General features: G+C 41.5%; 1 protein-coding gene across 1 annotated transcript in view; it reads left to right on the top strand.

Annotated features, from left to right (window-relative positions):
• The window catches only part of Prrg4 (proline rich and Gla domain 4), a 22,879-nt gene extending 6,463 nt beyond the window's left edge, over positions 1–16,416 (top strand). The window contains exons 3-6 of the mRNA XM_059259462.1: positions 1,974–2,137; positions 4,322–4,370; positions 6,688–6,820; positions 13,745–16,416. Of these exons, the coding sequence (XP_059115445.1) occupies positions 1,974–2,137; positions 4,322–4,370; positions 6,688–6,820; positions 13,745–13,976 (578 nt within the window). The 3' untranslated portion in view covers positions 13,977–16,416. The remainder of the gene's footprint in view (positions 1–1,973; positions 2,138–4,321; positions 4,371–6,687; positions 6,821–13,744) is intronic.
• The last annotated feature ends 331 nt before the right edge of the window (positions 16,417–16,747 follow it).

Here is a 16,747-nt window from a genome sequence, read left to right as displayed (position 1 = left end):
ATAAATAATTCAACTTTTTTTCTAATAGGCATAAACGAAAAAGCAAAAAGAAGCCAGGTGTGGTAGTGTGTGCCTTTGATCCCAGCTCCTGGCGGATTTCTGTAAAAGTTCAAGACCAGCCTAGCCTACATAATGAGTTCCAGCCACCTAGAATTGCATAGGGAGAGCCTGCCTCAAGTAATTAATAGACTAATTAAAGAAAAAAAAAAGAGCAAAAAGAAATAGGTGAAATAGATTTTTAATGTTTTTTGTTTTACCTAATATCCACAATGCCTTTTCAAAGTATACACAATATATAACTTGCCTGTGCTCTCTCACGTATTTTTCAATATGAAATCTGAAATTCCATGAGTGCTTTTTTTTTTTGGTTTCTCTGTGTAGCTTTGCGCCTTTCCTGGGACTCACTTGGTAGCCCAGGCTGGCCTCGAACTCACAGAGATCCGCCTGTTTCTGCCTCCCGAGTGCTGGAATTAAAGGCGTGCGCCACCACCACCCAGCCCCATGAGTGCTTTTTATATATCAGTTAGACTAGCCACTTTTCTAGTGCTTAATAGCCATATATGGCCAGGAACTTCTACATTGGCCAAGACAGATCTAGAAGAGTCTAACCTACTTAGATAGTTAATGTATAGAAAAAGATCTCGGGCAAAATCTGAGTATTCTCATGACACTAAAAATAATGGCCAGCCTGAGGTTACAAAACTCACAAATCATATTCCCCCGCCTCGGGTTTTTCCTTGTTTTGCTGTGTAGCCAAGGCTGACTTCCAGTTCAAGCTTGTCCTGCCTCATCTTCTCACATGCTTCCCCTTGTTATGTTTCCCATTGATTTCTCAGCAAATGTGGACGAAATTCCACCGAGTATTGTGGACACCTGTCTGGATGGTGGGATGAAGGGGTGGAAGGAGCTCTTCCTTTGGGATGAGCTGAATGGCTCTAAGTTAATCTTCTGATTTGCCTGTAATTTTATAAATAGGAGTTTAGAATTCTTTTAGCATATGCTTATATAAAACCTGCAATATACAAGTGTTAGTGTGGGGCTGGGGAGGCGGCTCAGTGACTAAGCTCCTGCTCTGCAAACCTGACAGCTTCAGTTTTGATCTGCACCAGCCATGCAAAAGTCAAGAATGATCACTGATGGGCCTGTAACCCGGTCCTGGGAAGTAGAGACAGGTGGATTCTGGGAGCTTGCTGGCCAGCCAGCATCCCCAAAGGTATGAGTTTGAGATTCGGTGAGAGACCCTGGCTCAAAGGAATAAGATGGAGAGTGATAGAACAGGACACCTATCATCCTCTTCTGGCCTCCTAATGCATAGGTGCACCAACACACGAGCTCACACATCACACACACACACACATACACACATACGCACACACCAAAAGAGCATACTAACTTATCATTAAGGCCCTAGGTTGGACTCTAGCACTAAAAAGAAAAAGAAGGGAAAAGTAGTAGGGAAACAACCTTTGGAAAGAATATCTCATCTGTTATTTTCAGGAAAAAAAATTATCACCAGGAAGGACAACTGAAACTTTTTTTATGTTTTTGTTTTTATTTTAGTGTGTATTAGTGTTTGCCTGCATGTATGTTTGTGTGAGGTATCAGATCTTGGAGCTATAGACAGTTGTGAGCTGTCATGTGGGTGCTGGGATTTGAACCTGGGTCCTCTGGAAGAGCAGTCAGTGCTCTTAACCACTGAGCCATCTCTCCAGCCCGGATAACTGAAACTTTAATAATTTTTATTTATGTTAATAATTTGGGGCATAAACAACTCAAGTATTGTCTGGAATTGCCAACATTTTCCCAGAAGCTGTTTTACTGATGCTATCTGGGAGGCCAATCTGGAGGTCACCCAGGAGAGGCCGGCACAGTTTACCCATATCGAGAGAATGATTTTTTTTTTCTCCAGTTAAAACAGGAAGTGTCTGCCTTACCTTTATTGTGTTTGAAATCCTTTTGTGTTTCTTTATTAGTCTTTACAACAAAAGAAGCAGCAAACGTCTTTATGCACCGCCGCCTCCTGTACAATAGGTTTGATTTAGAACTCTTCACTCCCGGGGACATGGAGAGAGAATGCTATGAGGAGTTTTGTAATTATGAAGAAGCCAGAGAGATTATCGGGGATGACGAAAAAACGGTAAATTGTCCGGTGATGTCAATCACCTGGAAAGTTACTTCATTATACTTTGAGAAAGTGGTGATAAATGCATTATAGACCTATGTGCTTTAAACAAAATCAAAATTGTATGCCTCTTACCTCTTTCCACTTCTTAAAATGCTAAGTAAGCCTCTTGAAAGTTGGCTTTGTGCTTCACTAGCTTTTGTTTATAATAATTAGCAAATTATGGGCTATGTGGTGATATTGTGTTTAAACTTTTTAAAAATTAATTATTTATTTATTTGAGACATGGTTTCTTTGTGTAGCCCTGGATAACCTAGAACTTGTTACACAGACCAGGCTGGGCTCAAGTGCTGGAATTAAAGGTGTGTGCCATCATGCCTGGCCATGTGTTCAATGTTTATTATATTAAAAAAGTAGTCTCAGGGCAGAGTAGATTTCAGTTCAAGATGTTATTTGAAGATAGCTCAGAGGCCACGGCACTGGAAAGCCCAAGCCCATGGGTTCTGTCCCCAGCAACTAAGTGCTTCGAGCATCAATCATTTAAAACAAAGCACAAGTTTTCCTCTTAGTGGTCTTGTCTTGATTGCCCACATCTTTATTTCAACTGTTTATTGACAGTCTCCTATGTGCCAGGCACTGAGGATATTACGTGTTTGGTTTTTAAGATTTATTTTATCTCTGTATGTGTATATATGTGCTGCTCATCATCTGAGTGCTGGGGTCTGGGCTCTGGTCCTTATGAGTGCACGGCAAGCCCTCTCCACCATTCACCCAGCCATTCACCAGCCCCTGGCACTGAAGATGTAAAGTGGCCTCTGGTGTTAGGATTTTATTGATTTGTCTATGTAGTTTAAGAGAGGATTTTTTTTTTTTTTTTTTTGAGTTGGGAGTCTCAGTAAGTGGAAATCCTCCTGCTTCCGTCTCCTGAATGTTGAGATTAAAAGCATGCACCACCATACCTGGCCTAAGGGGGTGGGGGGGACTTTTTTAAAAATTTAATTCCCAATTTTTTTATGCATATGAGTGTTTTTTCTGCATATATGTCTGTGCATCACATGCTTACTTGTGCCTGAGGAGGTCAGACTAAGGCTTCCCAGTCCCCTGGAGCTGGAGTTATGGATGGTTGTGAGCCACACTGTGGCTGGTGGGAACCAATCTTGGGTCCTCTTGCAAGAGCAACAAGTGCTCTTAAAACACTGAGCAATCTCTCCAGCCCCCAATGTCGTTGTTGTTTTAAAAAAATCTCCATTAAAATATAATTCAATCCTGCCTGTTAATTTAGATAATACAGGACACAGACAGGTAACACTGTGCCTGCTGTAATACAGAATTTTCTGGAAGAATTCGAAGCGCTTCACTTCCTCTACACGTAAAATAATGCCAGCTCCTGCTCTCCCTTCTCAAGCATCCTTCTTTGCTCTTTGCTGAATAAGAAACTCCCCAGGGATCCTCCAAATGCATAGAGAGAACCTAGTTATCCATTCTTCCATAATCCTTCCCAACCACTCACTTCCTGCAAATATTTGCCACATGCAGGAGGTGGGAAAACAAAGAACATATTTTATAGTTGTGCCTGTTGGGATTTAATGATGTTTTTCATAATTTAAAAAAATTATTTTAAACTAGGTGGTGGTGGCACACACCTTTAATCCCAGCTCTCCAGAGGCAGAGGCAGGTGGATCTCTGAATTTGAAGCCAGCCTGGTCTACAGAGTGAGTTCCAGGACAGCCAGGGCTACACAGTGAAACCCTGTCTCAAAACAAAAACAAGCAAACAAACTAAAATTATTCTACTTTCATCATGGTTCCTCAAAACTCCTCGATTCTTTCAAAGCGCATAGAACTTGAACGGCCTGAGAGATAAATTTGCAAGTCAGTGAATTCAACTCTCCTAGCAAAGCGAGCCCCACCCCCTCACCCCCCAGTGCAGAAAACCAGACTGCTTTCACAGATGGCCAGCCTCAGCTGGGTAAGGGGAGACTAGCAGGGCATGGTCATGGAGAGCTGGGACTAGCAGCAATCCCTTCACCAATTAGCCAGACAGCAGAGACAGCAGCATGAGTCACTGCCGTCAGCTTGAATGAACTGATGTCCCGACTGTGCCACAGGCCAAGAGCTTACCACCTCCAATCTAGGTCACTGGGAACAAATGAAATGATACTACATTACAGAAATCTGAAAGTGTCGTCTTTTTCCTTAGACTACGTTTTGGCGGGATTATTCGACTAAAGGACCGACCACACGATCGGGTAAGGGGAAGAACTGCTGACATGTCATGCTGTCCTCACCTCTCATCGCCATAACACATTTTAGTCTTGATGTCTGAGCTTGGCTATTGCTCAATGTGCATACCAAGGACGGTTTCTCAATTATATACTGGGCTGTGCGAGACAGAAGGCTACCTTCGTCTGTTTACATACTGAAAATCAAGTTTGGTGAGATCTTAGGGAAATGAGATAATGGGCTTAAAGGTTGTTTAAGCAGCTGGGCTAAGTTAAAACTTGCACAGAAGTAGGACCCTGTTAGTTTCAGCTTATAAACTAATATAACCTTTTCTTTTGATACCATCACAAATGAACAGAACACCTCTGAGAGGTAAATGAGATTGCTGGATAAGGCTGAAGTTAGGTAGGGCTGGGGCTGCAGTTCCAGAGTGCTTACCTAGCAAGCTCATGCATCTAGGCTTGCTCTCCAGCAACGAACACACACACCTGCACTCACGCAGGCACACACCCACAGTGAGCATGTAGCTCAGCTGGTAAACTGCTTGCATGAGGCCTCAGGTTTGAGCCACAAAACTGGCATAAAATGGGTATGGTGGTGTACACCTGTAATCTCTTTGGTCACCTTCCTCAGCTACATAGTGAATTCCAGGCCAGCCCAGACTCTAGGAGACCACACCCCATCCCGGGAGCGGGAAGAAGAAAATCACTGAAGATATATCTCAGTGGTTGAAGACATGCTTAGCATGTACGAAAGTCTGGGTTCAATCTGCAACACCAAAAAAACAACAACAAAAAAAAAAACACACACACACACAAAAAAAAACAAAAAACACCAGGAGGAGATTGTTTAGAAGCAGTAATAGCTACTAGAGAAGGGAAGGCCTCTGTCTTACCTGTGTTGGTCATCTCAAGCTGCTTGCTCTTCTTTTTAATAATTTGATCCATAATACTTGTACCTATTTACGGAATACAGTGTGGTATTTTAACACTTATATACAATGTGTGGTAATCAAATCAGGGCAATTATCATATCTATCACGTCAAACATTTGTCATTTATTTGAGATGATAATACAAAAATCTTCTATTTTGAAATATCCAGTAAATTATCAACAATAGTTACCCAACTTTCTACAGAATAGTAGAACTGACTGGTCCTGTCTGACTGTCATTCTGTTCCTGATAACCAGGTTTTTTTTGTTTTTGTTTTTTTTTAAGATTTATTTATTTATTATGTATACAGCATGTATGACTACAGGCCAGAAGAGGGCACCAGATCTCATTACAGATGGTTGTGAGCCACCATGTGGTTGCTGGGAATTGAACTCAGGACCTCTGGAAGAGCAGTCAGTGCTCTTAACCTCTGAGCCATCTCTCCAGCCCGATAACCAGTTTTTAAATGCCTTCTCTCTATTTCTCCTTCTAGCTGCATTTGGTCATTTATTTAATTAATTTTGCCCTTGATTCTTTCATTTATTTTAGGCACCTCCTGTAGGGGACTATTCCAAGGTTGCCTAATAAATGGACCAACATGTCTAGCTGAGCAAAATACATGTTTATCCCACTTACTGTTAGATATTATTCACATAATATGACCTGTTTAAAGAAATGAAATAATAAACATAATTAAGAAATGCCACCTAAGAGCTGGCAAGATGGCTCAGTGGGTAAAGATGCTTGCCACCAAACCCAGGTTCAACTCTCAGGCCTCACATGGTAGAAGGAGAACACAAACTCTCAGAAATTGCCCTCTGACATCCGCATGTATGTCACAACAACCTTCTCACACACACTATGTAAATAATTTTTTAAAAAAAGAAAAAGAAAGGCCAAGCAGTAGTGGTGCACGCCTTTAATCCCAGCACTTGGGAGGCAGAGCCAGGCGGATGTCTGTGAGTTCGAGGCCAGCCTGGTCTACAGAGCGAGATCCAGAACCAAAACTACACAGAGAAACCCTGTCTTGGAAAAAAAAGAAAAAAAGAAATTTAAATAACAAATATCATTTACATTTTTTTAGGTAGTTCTATGACACAAAGACTTCAAGATAAATTAGTATTGCTTGGCCATATTGTGGTACACATCTTTAATCCCAGCACTTGGGAGGCAGAGGCAGGCAGATCTCTGGGAGTTTGAGGACAGCCTGGTCTACAGAGCCAATTTCAGGACAGCCAAGGCTACACAGAAAAACCCTGTCTCAAAAAAAAAAAAAAGAAAAGTAGATAAATAAACCAAGCAGTTATTAGTTATGAAATTCTCCTTAGTAATGTGTTAAATTTGTTGAAATTATAGATGATGCTTTTCAGTCATGCTATTAACTTACTTTACTGTTGTTTTTTTTTAAGATGTTAACAAAGAGAAAATTGATGTTATGGGCCTTCTGACTGGATTAATTGCCGCTGGAGTATTCTTGGTTATATTTGGCCTGTTTGGTTACTATCTGTGTATCACCAAGTGTAACAGGCAGCCGTATCTGGGGTAAGTCAAAATAGTAACTTCATTGGTGCATTTTGTAATGTTGTTTTTAAGTGGGCCAAACTGATAGCCATTTGTTTTGAGGTTTTTACTCTAGAATAATCCTAGATAGTCAAGATGATTGCAAAGACAGTTCAGGGAATTTTCATGTACCCTTTGCTCAGTTTCTCCCATAAATTTCCAATTATGTTACCATAGTAGATCGGTCAAAACTAAGAAAATAGGACCAGAGATATGGCTCACTCGGGAAAGTGCTTCCTGCATAAGCATAAGCCTTGAGTTCAGATCACCAGCAACTAGAAAAGCTTGGTGTGGCAGCATGGGCCTGTACTCCAGCTGCAGGGAGGTGGGGACAGGGGCTCCCTAGGGCTTGCAGGCCAACCAGCCCAGCCTAATCAACCACCTCCTGTTCAGTGAGAGACCCTGTCTCAAAAAACAAGGTGGAGCATAACTGAGAAAAACACTGATGTTGATCTCTCTCTCTCTCTCTCTCTCTCTCTCTCTCTCTCTCTCTCTCTCTCTCTCTCACACACACACACACACACACACACACACACACACACACAAACATTGTAACATCACCATTAACTAAACTCTAAATTCAGATTTTGCCAGTTTCTCTGTTAGTGTCCTCTCCCTATCCCACACTACATTTATATCTTCCCAGACTCTAGGCTGACAGATGTCTGGTGTTTTAACATCCACATTAACAATCTAATGATGCTATTTCTAAAATTTTTAAAATGTATTTATTTATTTAGTGTATATGTGTATGGCCACCTGTGTGTCATGGCAAACATGGGCTAATGATGCTATTTCTAAGATCCTTCAAAAGAATACAAGATCTAGGTGTAGCTGCTCAGAGCTATAATCCCAGAACTTAGGAGGTAGGGGAACAGGATTCAAGTTCCATACCTGTCTGGGCTACATACAGAGACTGGTCTCAAGATTCCAGAGACTGGAGACACAGCTCAGTAGTGCAGCACTCCCTGGAATGTATACAGCACTCCTTTTGACTCCGCTGCCCCATTATTTTCAAAAACAGAAAGTCCAGCAGTTTACTGGGTCATGAACTTAACAGATCTCTGTGGCAGAAGCAAAACAGTTCAGGGACCGGGGGTATAACTCAGTTGGTAGAGTGCTTGCCTGGTGGCAAGAAGTCCTGGGTTCAGTCCCCAGCACCACATAAGCCTGCTGTGGTAGCACATGCCTACAAATACCAGCACAAGGGAGGTGGAGGCAGGAGAATCAGAAGTTCAGGATCATCCTTGGCTACAAAACAAATTGGAAACCAGTCTGGGACATATGACACTTTGTTTTAAGGAAGGAAGGGAAACTGGCTTTAACCTATTATTGATACCTTAAAAATAATAAAATAAAATTATTACCAATTAAAGATAAATAGTACATTAACAGAGATTGATAAGAATTCATAGGGACCATAATTATTTGCAAAACTCTCTTGGTTAGGGTTTCTACTGCTGTGGTAAAAAGCAACGTGAGGAGGAAAGGGTTGATTTGGCTTACAAATCCTGGGTCACAGTCTGCTGAGGGGAGCCAAGACAGGAACCTGGAGATAAGCAGAAGCCATTGAGGAACTCTGCTTATTGGCTTGTTCGCCCTGGCTTGCTCAATCTGCTTTCTTTCTTTCTTTCTTTCTTTTATTTACTGATTTTTTTTATTTTTATTTTTTATTATTTATTTATTTGAGTTTTTTGGTTTTTTGAAGACAGGATTTCTCTGTATAACAGCCCTGGCTGTCCTGGAACTCGCTCTCTTAATGGCTGAGCCGTCTCTCCTGCCCTCCTTGAGATACTTAAGTTTTTCTCATCTTTGAAATGAATGAGGGAAAAAAATGATTCCTCTTAAAGTTTCATAATATCGTTTTCTTTCGCCAGTTTTATAACTTTGGCTGTTTGTTTGTCAGAATTATCATTTTAAAAGTTACTTATTTAAAAATAAAAATTCTTTACATGAGATCAGTAAATATAAAGGACACATTTTTCCACAACATTTAGAAGAGTATTTTTTTTCTGGGGGACTAGGGATTTAGCTCTGTTAGTAAAATTCTTGCTTAGCATACAAAAGCCCTGAGTTTGATTTGTAGCACCACATAAACCAGGGGTGGAATGTGTCTGCCATCCTAGCACTTGGGAGGAAGAGACGGGGGACCAGAAATGCAAGAGCATCCTCAGTAGTATAGCCAGTCCCAGGCCAGCAAAGCATTCCCTCTTGAAGGCTTGAAGGAGATCATGTTGACTCCTCTGAGAGAATCACTTAAAAGTTATTTCTATTGCTATATGAGTGTCTCAAACGGTATTGATAATGAAGATTAAAGTCTTCAAAATTTTTTATTCTAGTTTGTGCCCACAGAAGCAATTTTTTTTTTTTAGTGTCCTGAGAGATCACTCAGCCATTAAGAGTGTATGTGGTAAAATATTACCACATTTCAGCACAAATAAAATATTATCACAGATCTCTGTGAGTTGGAGGCCAGCCTGGTCTACAAAGTGAGCTCCAGGTCAGAGCCAGAGAAACCCTGACTCCAAAAAAAAAAAAAAAAAAAAAAAAAAGAAAGAACTGCTAGGCTGGAGATAGCCCAGTCAGTAACATGTCTGCTATGCAAGCATGGAGTCTGGATTGGACCCCAGCATCCATGTAAACAGGCAGCCATGTTGGCAAGTGTTTACAGTCCCAGTACTAGGCAGACAGACAGCTGGAGGCTTAGAGCTCTCTGGACAGCCAGGCTAGCCTAATTGGTGAGCACTGGTCTCAGTGAGAGACCTGTCTCAAAAAAGCAAGGTGAATCTCTGTGAGTTCAAGACCAGCCTGATCTACATTCAGAGTTCCAATATAGCTAGGGCTACCTAAGAGACCCTGTCTCAAACAACAAATGAACAAAAAATCACCCCAAAATGACTCCTGGGGAACAACACCCAAAGTTGTCCTCTGGCCTCTGCACATGCATGCGCATTTGCATACACACACACACACACACACACACACACACACACACACACACACACGAAAAGAAAAAAAAGAAGCTGCTTTGTGGATTTGGTATGCACATTGTATGTTCTCATTTGCAACTTAATTTTGGTATTTAATAATACAGTTTAAGTGCATTTCCAGAATAGTAGTTTACATAAAATAAAATTTATCTTCTTTTATATTTGTAAGTAAGTTGTTCAAGTTCAGAATTCATCTCATTCACACGACTTTACAGTCATCTCCAGCTCCATGCCAGTGGACCCAGATACTCCCCATCTTCTGTTCAAGTCCCCAGCCCACCAGCTCAAGTTCACCACCATCCTACCTTCTGCCTCTGTGAATTTTGCTATTCTGACATCACATATGTGGAATGACATAGTATTAGTCTGACTGGTTAATCTGGTACAGTATTTTCAGAACTCTGAGCATCTTGTAAACTTGCATTTGCCACTTAATTTATATTTTCTGGCATATTACTCTAAGATATGATTCCATCCTAAAATAACAACAGTCTTAGACTAGCATTTGTTTCTGAAAGGGACCAATGTGTATTGTGCTGGGTCGAAACAGGATGTGATACAGTAATGTATGTGAAATCGTGGGAGCTAACATGCTGCTGTTCAGATCCTGAGTACACAATTGACTAGGATTAGTCCTTGGACATGTTACTTACATGTACACCCCCCCATAATAATCAAAGCCATCATGTATCATAGTTCCACGGGAGCAACGTTCACACAGATGTGTGAATAATGTCTTTTGGCATTGTGCAATATGGTGGCCCAGATCATTAAGTGCTTAAAATAATGCTTAGTGTATAGTACTAAATCAGTATTAACTATTACTGTTATTATTAATTTTTGAACTCAGGTTGTTCCACACATTTGAGAAAGAGTATTCCTATGTGCCTTTGCAATGTTTATGCATTTAAAAAATAGCCTCCAACCCAGGCATACAGCTCAATGGTAGAGCACCTGTATAATACATGTGGGGCCCTGGGTTCAGTCCCCAGCATCTAAATGAATAAACAAATGAGTAAGTAAATAGTCCCCAGGGGCTGGAAGCTGTAGCTCAGTGGTAGAGTGTAAAGTCCTGAGTTCAATTCCTAGCACCACAAAACAACCAAACACAAAACCTGTTCAGAACTTGTACTGATTATAGAGGTACTCAGCATTCATATGTTCATATGAAATTTAAATTGAGATGTATCATAAGTAAGTTTTTTTAACTTAGTAAATTATAAAATATTAGCCAGTGAACGGGCCACCTGTCCCTATATAACTAAGTTCTGCTGCCTGTGCACCAAGTGCTGCCATTGTTCCTTTACACCTGCTGCTCAGTGTGTTCTGGAGTTTTTGAAAGTGAGGGGGAGTGTTCAAAGAAGACACAGAGTGATTACCATTTAATGAGAGAGAGGGAGGGATATATATATGGAGGGAGGAAGGGAGGGAAAGAGGGAGGGAAGGAGGGAGAGAGAGAGAGAGAGAGAGAGAGAGAGAGAGAGAGGTTCCAAATTTAAAAATTTGGAAGGGCTGGGAAATTTCAGTCTAGGAAAGATGGTGACAGGTGAATCCTGTTAGAACAAGAAGAACAGAAGGCTGCTTTTTTGGAAAAGGTTTTTGAGAAAGCCGTAATCTGTTCCATCCTGGGAACACAGAGGTGGCCAAAGCAGACACATTGCTTAAATAATGCACAGCAGAGCAGGAAGAACCTGTAAGGTAGAGGAGCACCCATTGAGATGCCAGCATGCGACTCCCAGGGGAGGTCAGGAGTCTGGACTTGTCTGAGGGAAAAGAAGCTGTGGGATTTAATGGCTGGTAGGAAGCTGGAGGACGTATAGGGAGAATGGGAGTTGAGCATTGACTTCTGGCTGAGGAGGAAACTGAAACTTGGATTTGACAGAATAAAATAACATTTTATTTCAAAGATTTTAAAGACAGACGAGAGGGCCTGAAGAGCTGGTTCGGCAGTTAAGAGCACTGGCTACTGGTATAAAACAAAACCTTTTTTTTTTTTTTTTTAGATAGGTGAAGGAAGGGCAAAACAACAAAAGACAAGCTCTAAAGATAAAGGACTTGAGCTGACATTTCTCCAGAGGGGACAAACCAATGTCTGAGAAACACCTAAAATGACAGTGAGCATGCTGGAATTACACATGCCCATGCTACTGTGTCTGCCTTTTACAAAGTTCTGGGAATCGAAACTCAGATCATCAAGTTTTCAAGACAACTCCCCAGACCTATGTCAACTGTCCCTTAGTGGGAAAAATACTGTAGACATGCATCAGAGGTCGGCCAAAATTGTCTGACTTTAATTGTCATATTACCCTTAATTCTAGGAGGTTAGTTATGCATTGATACTTTATAGCCAGCCAACTCCGCGGTCTAAACAGCTCAATTTACTAACATTTAAATTGTAGTTTGAGGACTGGCAATATGGCTCAGTGGGTAAAGGCACTTGCCACCAATTCTGATGACCCAAGTTCAATCCTTGAGATCTACAAGACAGAGAGAACCGACTGAGAAAGTTGTTCTTGGACTTCCACAAGCACACTGTGGCATGTGTGTATATATGTGTGTGCATATATATGTATACATATATACACACATATAAATGTAATTTTAAAAATTTTAACGTAGTTTGCAATTCAGAGGAGAGGATGGAAAATGTCAGACCTGTGTGGCATTTTAGCTTTCACTGGCTGATAAGGAAATTGTTAGTATTCTTTAGGTATAGTGGTACAAATCCACAATTCTAGAACGCAGAAGGATTGCCAGTTCAGGATCAGTTACAATAGTGAGTTCAAGGTCAGCTCAGCAACCTGAAAAGACCCTTTCCCAAAGTTTTCCAGTGACTGGAGACGGCAGCTGAACCGTACAGTACTTGCCTACTAGCGTGCCAATGACTCTGGGCTCAATCCCAATATGAAGAGAAGGAGAGCGGGTTAGACTGACTCCGTGTTTCACTGTGGAGAGTGGAACCCAGATCTTTACACACACTAGGCCACTGCTTTACTATGTACTTGGCCAAGAATAAGTGGGCTTAGAGAAAAAGCTGGAGAAAAGAAAAAGACAGCGTTCCCGGAATGGAACAATGCCAGTCAAGGCACAGAGAAGGGGGCTGGGGTGGAGCTCAGTTGGTAGATCTCTTGCCTAGCATTTATGAAGTCAACGGTTCAGTACCCAGCACTACATGCCTATAATCTCAACACTGAGGAGGTAAAGGCAGAAGTTCGAGCTCATCCTTAACTACATAGTGAGTTTGAAGCCAGCTTGAGCTACTGAGTCCCTGTCTCAGGGGAAAAAAATAGAGCAGAGAGAAAAAGGGGGTCTCAGAATTCTGTATAATTAACCAAGAAGAAAGCTATGAAAAATACAGTGAATCCAGGATAAGGGAGGCTTTGCAAAGAGAGTTCAGGAGCTATGTAATCATGGAAAGGAGGCCACGTCTAGATTACATGGCAGAAATACTACTTGGGAAGGTCAAGGGTCAACCAGGCAACAAGACTGAAGTAACTTGGCGTCATGCCACCTCACAACAAAGCCTGGATTTGATTTCCAGAGCAGGAGGAAAAGGGATTCACTCTGCTGGAAGCATTACGTCAAACGTCCTACTCAGTGCACACCAGCAACTCTGTTGAGGTAGCTCTATTACCCCATTTTAGAGAGGAGGAAACTAAGTCAGGGAGCTTGACTTTGATCACAGGATGACAGAGTACAGTTTCTGACTAATGTCTGACTTCAGCTTCTCTGTGTCACCCTGGCTGTCCTGGAACTCACTCTGCAAACCAGGGTGGCCTGTCACAGATCCACCTGTCTCTGCCTCCCAAGTGCTGGGATTAAAGCAGTGTGCCACCACTGCCTGGCTTCTAGAATTTTTAATGTCATTATCCCAGAAATTCACTTCTCTTAAATTAAATGTCATCTCTCTGTTTAGTTCTTCAGCTGTCTACACAAGAAGGGCCAGACACACACCCTCCATCATTTTCAGAAGCCCGGAGGAGGCTGTCTTACCTTCATCGCCACCTTTAGAGGACGCAGGACCACCTTCCTATGAACAGGCAGTAGCACTGACCAGAAAACACAGTGTCTCACCACCACCTCCATATCCTGGACCAGCAAAAGGGTTCAGGGTGTTTAAAAAGTCTATGTCACTCCCGACTCACTAAGCCCACCTTGCCGCCTTGCTATAAGACATTCATGTGGTTTGAATGATTTGTTCTCCCTGAAACAAAAAAGATTTGCCCATTCAGCTTTTTATGACAAACTGCAAGGAATGAAGGAGCAATACACACTGAACAGAATCCACCACAGTTCTGCTTTCGGCTCAGACCGGGACTGGATCTCTATCATCTTGGTAAGAGACTTGAACTTCATTTCCTCGAAGTTAAGAAGAAAGTGCCTTTGTGCAATGTATGTTGTACTGGTTCAAAAGTCTGCTATAGCTAGGTAATGTGATGAATGCCTATAATCCTCACACCCAGGAGGCTGACTTGGGAAGGATGAGAGTTCAAGGCCAGCCTGAGCCCTGTCAAGACCCTGTCTCAAAACAAGACAAAGTTTGTTAATAATTAGAATGAGCAAACTAGGAACCGTCAATCATTAATTTAATGTCAAATCATGATATTAGATCTTCTCTTCATTAGGATTTCTTTTTGGCTGAAAATACTTCACAGAATTTGACATTTTGGTGTAGATCTGTGGCCTTGATATAATCACTTGCTTTTCTGATTCAATTGGTGCAGAGCGTCCACCAAATTTACAGGTCTTAGTTTTTCACTTGCTATCTATCATGTTTCCGTGTGGTAAGAGGTGCCAAGAGGGTTTTGTTGTTGTTCCTAGAAATTGCTATTCATGGGTTTAGGAGACACCTCACTTGGAAAGTGCTTGCCTTGCAACCGTAAGGATCTGAGTTCAATCCTCAGTACCCGGGTTTGAAACAAACAAAACCACAAAACAACAACAAAAACCATGAGTACTTGATACATACCTACAATCCCAGCACTGGGTAGAAGGACATAGGAGGCCCCCTGGGGTTGGTAGCTAGCCACTGCAGCTGAATCAGGAACCTCCAAGTTCAGTGAGAAACTCTGTCTCAAAAATTAAGGTGGAGCCAGTGAGGTGGTGCATTTACCTTTAATCCCAGCACTCAAGAGGCAGAGATCTCTGTGAGTTTAAGGCCAGCCTGTTCTACATTGTGAGTTCTAGGACAGCTGGAAAGCCTGCCTCAGAAAAACAAAAGCAAAAAACAATGTCCAGTGGTAGGAGCACAAGCCTTTAATCAGCATTCAGGAGGCCAAGGCAGAAGGATCTCTGTGAGTTCAAGGCTGGCCTGGTCTATAGAACTAATTCCAGTACAGTAAGTGCTACACAGTGAAACCCTGTCTCAAAAACCATTAAAAAATTAAATTAAGTTAAAGATGAGTTAAGGTGGAGAGCAATTGAAGAAAATACCAATATCAACTTTTGGCCTCTACATACATGTGTTCACATGCATGTGCACACACACATGCACAATATTGAGCTGGAAGTTGAGGAACAGAATAGTAGAGGCAAGTGGTTGAGCTCTTACTTCATATGTATGAGGTTAGACTCCTCAGCAATACCAACTAAAGTCACCAGAAAGCCTTCCCAGCTTGTGTGTGTGTGTGTGTGTGTGTGTGTGTGTGTGTGTGTGTGTGTATGTGCTGAAGACTGAACCAGAGCATCACATATGCTAAGCACATGCTGTACCATTAAGTTAACTCTCAGTCTCCCTCATTTTTTCTAGTACATCTTAACACATGGAAAACATACTATAGTTTCAACAGATACTTTTCTGTTGTAGTCCTATAAATGACCAGTTCTTCCTCAGGAATGTAGAAGAGGAGCTCAGTGGAAAAGCCTGTGCTTAACATGTGTGCAAGACCCTGGGTTAGATCCTCAGCACCAAAACAGAATGAAAATGTAGCAGAATGTGACACAAGCGGAGCACACGCTCCCTGACTTACATGCTTGTCTATTTCAGTGACTCACAAGCAGAGCACACACTCCCTGACTTACATGCTTGTCTATTTCAGTGACTCACAAGCAGAGCACACACTCCCTGACTTACATGCCTGTCTATTTCAGTGACTCACAAGCAGAGCACACACTCCCTGACTTACATGCTTGTCTATTTCAGTTCATTTGCTTGTCATGTGTCAAGGTATATATGCTCTGGGGTCAAGGAACTTGAACTCTTGAAAAATTGACTAGACACCAGGCAAGGTGGTGCACACCTTTAATCTCAGCACTCGGGAGGCAGAGGCAGGCAGATCTCTGTGAGTTCGAGGCCAGCCTGGTCTACAGAGTGAGTTCCAGGATAGGCTCCAAAGCTACACAGAGAAACTCTGTCTCGAAAAACCATAAAAAGAAAGAAAAGAAAAGTTGACTAGAAAAAATATTTGTGGTCTTCTTTGTTGTTTGTTTCTGTCAGACATTTCCCTATTCTTTAAGATCCTTTATAAATTGTTACTTTGTTTTATGATGTTATAGAGTTGAGATTGCAACCTTGCTTGCATTTGATAATTACACCCAAATTAAATATTTAGAAAATCCACATCATTTTGCAGTGTGTGTGAATGTGAATGTGTGTGTGCCTTTCTTTTATAGCATTGTAATCTGTGTTACACTGGGAGGCAGAGGCAGGCAGATCTCTGTGAGTTTGAGGCCAGCCTGGTCTACAGAGTGAGTTCCAGGATAGGCTCCAAAGCTACACAGAGAAACTCTGTCTCGAAAAACCATAAAAAGAAAGAAAAGAAAAGTTGACTAGAAAAAATATTTGTGGTCTTCTTTGTTGTTTGTTTCTGTCAGACATTTCCCTATTCTTTAAGATCCTTTATAAATTGTTACTTTGTTTTATGATGTTATAGAGTTGAGATTGCAACCTTGCTTGCATTTGATAATTACACCCAAATTA

The sequence above is a fragment of the Peromyscus eremicus genome, chromosome 4 (genome assembly GCF_949786415.1).
Source record: "Peromyscus eremicus chromosome 4, PerEre_H2_v1, whole genome shotgun sequence".
NCBI classification, from domain to species: Eukaryota; Metazoa; Chordata; class Mammalia; order Rodentia; family Cricetidae; genus Peromyscus; species Peromyscus eremicus.
This window is presented reverse-complemented; position numbering and strand designations above follow the sequence as displayed.